This window comes from Ipomoea triloba, chromosome 13, assembly GCF_003576645.1.
Source record: "Ipomoea triloba cultivar NCNSP0323 chromosome 13, ASM357664v1".
Lineage (NCBI taxonomy): Eukaryota > Viridiplantae > Streptophyta > Magnoliopsida > Solanales > Convolvulaceae > Ipomoea > Ipomoea triloba.
The window spans coordinates 6,402,522-6,409,021 of record NC_044928.1 but is presented as its reverse complement, the minus strand read 5'-3'; the positions used below and the strand labels follow the sequence as shown (position 1 = coordinate 6,409,021).

At 35.0% G+C, this 6,500-nt stretch overlaps 1 protein-coding gene across 1 annotated transcript; it reads right to left on the bottom strand.

The window, feature by feature from the left end:
- Positions 1-232: 232 nt before the first annotated feature.
- On the bottom strand, positions 233-4,446 carry LOC116001888. Its single transcript, XM_031241836.1, has 3 exons — positions 3,342-4,446; positions 1,200-1,320; positions 233-1,097 (listed from the first exon to the last, which is right to left on the bottom strand). The coding sequence occupies exons 1-3, from the start codon at positions 4,089-4,091 to the stop codon at positions 511-513; spliced, it is 1,458 nt and encodes a 485-aa protein (XP_031097696.1). The 5' UTR covers positions 4,092-4,446; the 3' UTR covers positions 233-510.
- Between the last annotated feature and the right edge of the window lie 2,054 nt (positions 4,447-6,500).

The window sequence follows — 6,500 nt, the reverse complement described above, 5'->3', positions numbered from 1 at the left end:
CCCTACTACCAAACATGCAAAATACTTTCACCAAAACCCATTACCCTTCCCAAGTATTTGATACCCATACCGATACCGATTCCGATTCCCATGTGCGAACCAAACACCCTAAATTATTTAAATATGAGGTTGAAAGTTTAAACCTATGCATATATATTAACAATCTTGCAAGAGTTGTTCCTAAATAAGATTGGCAGAAACTCATTTCCAAAAATGTAAGCACCAGTGCATATGCAAAAAACAAAAAGCTCTCCCCTCTTATTAAACCAAATTACATGGCAAAGTTCTTAGCTCAAACAAAAGTGGGGAAAAAAGTCTCCTAAGTATCTGGATATCTAGTCTAATATAATCATGATTCTCTGAGAAAAGAGAACTGCAACCCCATTTTAAGTTTTACCTCACCTCAAGGTGGTATTACTCATTCAAGCCAGCAACTGAATGACTAACACAACCTTAGGCCTTAGGCCTTCACCAAATTAATTAAACAGCCTGTAAATTAGCCACAGTTCATCAAATTAAACAAAGATCATCTACTAGCTCATTCACCAAAGAAGTGAAAACCTCAGCCTCCAACTGCAAACCCACCTCTCCATGCTCCTCCTCCTCCTTATCCATCACCTTCTTCCACTTCCCTCCACTCTCCATATCTTCAATGTATGCCTGCCTGTTCTTCTGCACCTCCCATTCGTACAAAAATCTACGCGATTTCCCACTAATCCAATCCTCTGCTACTCGCATTAGCTCCTCGCCATCATACCCATACTCTCCATTATTATCTGCTCTCACTAACAATCTGTTTTCAATGATTCCGTGGCGGAAGAAATCCAGTAGTAATCTGTCAGTTTTTGCCATTGGTTTGAGGCCGCGTGATGGCGTTCTGGCTTTCACCTGGTTAAGTAACATTGCAGCCTTTAATTCTAAATCAGCCATCAATATGTCTGCAGGTGTGGATGGTAGGGAAAGATAATGATGAAGAGGAGACTCTTCATCAGTTTCTGACTCTGAAAATGCAATTCGTTTCACCAAATTTACTGGCTCAAGTTGAGTGAGGCATTCCTGCTTTTTCATTTTCTTCTTCATCTGCTTCTTCCTAGTTCCTATACAAATACATATATGCAACAATACATTTAGTCTATATATATAGTTACTAAATGGTGAAGAAAATCAAGTACTGATAATAATAACAATGATGTTATTACCTTCTACATTTGTAGGTTTATCTTCAAAAGGTGAAGAGACGTCATCTTCATCCTCGAATGGGCAATCCAGTACAGAAACTGGACTAAACTGTTCCTTCTCCTCATTTGACCAAACCTGTTTCTGTAACCATTAAGCATGTTACAACTTGCAATGTGTATATAGACCGTAGATATCAACAAGCCAATCAAGCTGGTAAGTACATTGAAATCTTGTACTTTATGTTAATTAAAAAGATCAATTCAGTGTTGAAGAAACTAAGGTAAAAGAAGGATTTGATCGTTTGGGTGATTACAACATAAAATAGAATCATAATTTTCAAAGATAAGGTATACATAAAAATGAAAATTTTGTGTTGTACAAATATACACCAAACCATTGTTCAAGGTATAGGGTGATGGTACGATTCGTCTTGTCTTTACTTGTTGGTCGCTCACTTTCTCATCCCTACACTATAATTGACGTTACAGATTTCGACTTTTTCCTAATATATCTCTAAGCTATAATTGTAAATTTCTTCCATAATGTTTTGTTAGGAAAATGATGAAATTTGCAATGTAAGTAATAACTTAGGGACGATAACTGAACACAACCAACAAATAAGGACGAATATTATAATTACCATATAACTTAAAAGACGAAAAGTACAATTTTCTTAAATTTTTTTTTTTATTAAATGTCACTCTGTTTAGTCATCGAAATGTTCTGAACGAATGCATAGGTGTGATACTTTAAATTAAATTATTGTAGAATGCAAAGTCAGCAACTAAATAAAGTTAAAAAGAGATGAATTATTTCACTTGGACTACCTAAATAATTTTCCATCTCAATTATATAGAGAGTACCAACCACTTGTCACCATTATTGTGTTCCAGACATAGCAAAAGAAGACAAGTTATAATGGGACCCATCACAAGTCAAACCCACAACATGACAAAAACATGTAACCATTAACATAAGCAATTACTCTTAATGAAAAGAAAAACAAAATTTTACGGAGTATAATTTTATACTGTTTTTGTAATAATAAGCATTTCTCCTTAAATGAAAATAAAATTATTAGTAATTCATAATGACAGTGTCAAAAATATCATATACAATTAATATATATATATATATACACACACATATATCCACTTTATTTTTAACTGTATCATGTATTATATATAAGTTATGTTATTATACAATTTTGTATATTTATATAAGGGTATTTTAGGAAATTGAAAATGAAGAGTGGATCTCCTACATCGACATCTACGAGAAGGGAGTAGTCAAACTCTAAAGGTCGTAGATCTCACTAGAAAACAACAAGTCACGGGATCTACACCGTTGACTCATACAATCTTAATTTTCAGTTATTTGGTTGCCTAGAAATATTTTAATATTTCCGAGATATACCCCGCATGTGTACTTCATGCTCCAGCTGTTTTTCTGCCTTCACTGGCGCTGTAAATCTTTATTACTCTTCAGCATTTTTAATTCACTTCAAAAATTCCTGAATCCCATTTTTTACTATAATTCAAAAATTTGAATCTCCTTTGCATTAATTGCCTTGAAAATCCCAATCCATGTAAATTTAAATTCTTTCTCCTTCCAATGTTTTAAAAAATCCATATCACCATGATTTTTAGTATACTCCGTATTAAATAACAAAAATGAATTTTTATCTTAATGAAAATTTTAAATCATCATACTTAAAATCTTACAAATATATATTTGGTGAATTTATCTATATTCCTCAATAAAACCAAACAAATTACTCTATAATCATTTATAGAGTACATTTACAACATTGTTATATATGTCATCGTAAAAATATTTTTATGATATATGCACAAAAAATCAATAGATTAACTTAGTAAAGAGAATTATGACATATAGACAAATCTGTGAGTTCATAATTATAATTATGTAAATGTGAAATGTTCTAAAGAGTGTCATAATTCATATGCTTGGGTATAATTTTTGTTAAATATATTTGATCATATTAGCTCCCTTTTTTTTCCAAATTTTAGGAGGTAATTAAATAATAATTCAAAGATTTTTTGGCACGCTGAATTACCAAAAAAGAAAAATATATGCGTAAAAGTAAGTATGGAATAATAATAATAATAATAATAATAATGATGATGAAAAATGCTGACCTTTGGGATGGGGGAGTAGGTAGTAGTAGCATTAGAGGTGGTTACGCCGACTTTCTTGCTGATAACTGACTTGTCGGTTGGCGAGCATTTCGCGGCGACGGCGTCGTTTTGCGCCTCCGTCGAGTTGACGTCGGAACTGCAGCTCGAAGATTGCAGCGAATCGTCAGAAACGGTGAAATCGCTATCCGACCAGCTGTTGGTCTCACTCGTCGAGGCGTTGGAATCGGCGACATTATGCACCGCCGGAGAAAATCTCGACGACGGATTATTTGATTTCTTTTCCATCAGTTGGCTGTAAACTTTCCATCGCTCGATTTCGTTACGATCGATCGTTTTCTTCTTGAAGCTTCGTTTCAGAAGCTTCCGCGAGAATCTCCTGGACAGAATCGCCTTCTTCGGCTTGCTCTGCTTCGCGGATTTACCGGCGGCGGAAAATTGGAGGCTCTTAACGGCATTGAGCACGGTTTTGGAAGCTTTCTGTAGCGCCGACACAACACCGGCTGTCGGCGCCGGTTTCCCCGCGATGAGCACCCGCGTCGCTTCGCCGCCGCCGCACATTACCTTTCCCGGCGGCTTAACTCCGAGGTCCGCCTCCAGCAGGAGCCTCACCGTCGTACAACATTCGCGGCGGCGGGGATACGATCTGAATCCATTGGACGAGCAAGAGCTCAACTCATCCAGCAGATAATCCTTCAACAACAGCGGTTTCGGTTTCGGTTTCGGCACCGGATTTACCGATTTCAGCTCCATTTCCTCAGATCGAAACCACACACACACAATAATACTCAACCGAATCGAATAGACGGCAATACAATGCAATGGCGCGATATGATGCTACTGAGACAGCAGCTGGGAGAGCATTAAAGCGATGAAAGTGCAGAACGCAACTGCAAAACTGAGGAGGTTTTTGGAGGGCTCATTCAGAGAGCAGAAGTGGCAGCTTTACAGTGACGACAGTAAAGATGATCCATAGGAATTTAAGAGAGTGAGAGGTGGTGGGGACTGGGTGTAGAATGAAGGAGGGAGGTAGTTTCTTCAGCTTTAGGGTGAAGATCTCAAGATACAATGAAAGATAAAGAAATGAGAAGAAAGCTGGCAGTTACAGCAGAGATTAGAGCGAGAAATAATCCGCAGGGAGAATGATTATAAGAAGAAGAAGATCAGATGATGATGAAGAAGGCACATAGACGTTTCTCTACAGGTTTTTTGAATCTTAAGTTTGATTAAATTAATGGTTTTACTATTCAAATGGGGTGACTTGGGTGAGTAATGAGTTTGATTCTCTCCCAATAAAATATATTTTAGAGTGATTTTCATTTTTGGTCCTATTATTATTGGGGCATTGTCAATTTTAGTCCACTTCATTAATTTTTGTCACATTACGGCCAGTCTTATTTAGTCCTTGCCACTTTTAGTCCACCTTTAAAATTTTCGTCAAATTGCCATCCAAAATAGGGGTATTTTTGGTCTTTTCATGCTTTGGTCATCCAAAATAGGGGTATTTTTGGTCTTTTCATGCTTTGGTCATCTCCTTGACCCTTTGTAGTGGTTTTCCTTACACATTTTCATCCATTGAAGAGGTCCAACGAAAGCTATGTGAGCCACATTACAAAGTCATCGCTTTTACCGGATCTCTTCATTGGATGAAAATCTGTAAGGAAAACAACTACAAATGGTAAAGGAGATGATCAAAGCATGAAAAGATCAAAATATCCCTGTTTTGGACGATTATTTGACGAAAATTTTAACGGTGGACTAAAAGTGGCAATGACTAAATAAAATTGGCGGCAATGTGGCAAAAATTAATGAAGTGGACTAAAATTGGTAATGCCCCAATAACAGTAGGACCAAAAATGGAAATGACTCTATATTTTAGATTCCAACATTATGATTTATGCATATAGTAATAAATATTGAGAAATTTTTCATATGGAAGTTTGATAACATGTGGATTTTTGTTGGGATGCAAGAGTAAAACAAAATCTCTAAATAAATTTAGGCGAAACAATTATTGCAAGACCAACTATTACGAAAATTCTGAAAAGATCATAAAGAATTTACAATTCAAGAAGAGTAGAATCATGCCTCGAGGTCAACATCTTAATTATAAAAAAAAAAAACGCAATATATATAACTATTTGATATAGAAAGTATTTAGTACTTCGTATAAAAATATTTTTGTCTCATACATGCGATGGTGAAAGATTTTGACCAAGCGTACGATATGATGAAAATACATACGTTAGGCTCTTTAGCATTCTCTATATAAATAAAATAAATTTTTAAGGATTGACACCGATTTGTATGGAGAAATGATTGATAATAATCAATCCAATCTAAATAGTATATATAAATTTAAACTGTAAACTTAAGTGCACCTGCCCATTTTTGCTCGGAAGACTAGAGGAATGAGTAAATTACGGAACGTGCCTTAACTAACCAACAAGCTCCAAATGTTACTAATCAATACATTATAATTTGTTAATAAAGAAAACATAGTTTTGGGTCAATCAACCATAAACAACCTAGATCGACTTATCTTCTTATGATTCTTTGTCGACTAAAGTAACCAAGCGAGCTTCACCTAGAATACACTTTTAGGTAAAGACTGAGGATTTCCTGTAAATCAAATACGGAGTATCAAATATTTTGCTAATAAATAAAACATAGTTTTGAATGCTTTTTGATTTGGTTTAATTAATGTGGTGTGTGATGTTTAAGAAATATGATACGATGAGATCTATATGCGAATCTCGGTTGCGAGACTGGCCATTCAACAATATTTTGACCCTTCCTAATTAAACTATAAACGGCAATCTGGCATTTCCACGCGCTTCTCACCTCACGTGCACGCAGTAAGCCGTACATTAATTTAATTTTATTTTATTTTTATAATAAATAAATTTTATAAGGGGGTGTTTGATAGTTAGGAAAGTTTAAACTTTTCTAAAAATTTAAAATGTGGAAAAATTATTATCACGTTTGGTGTAATTTTTTATTTAGAAAATTTCGGGTCAATAGAATATCAAATTATCAATGAAAGTAAATCTCACTTATTGGAGATATGATTCTTTTTCTTTGGGGCCGGAATATACTAAATTTATTAAATTATGTGTTTATCAATTTTGACGTCATGTTAAAAGTCTCTTACAAGTTACA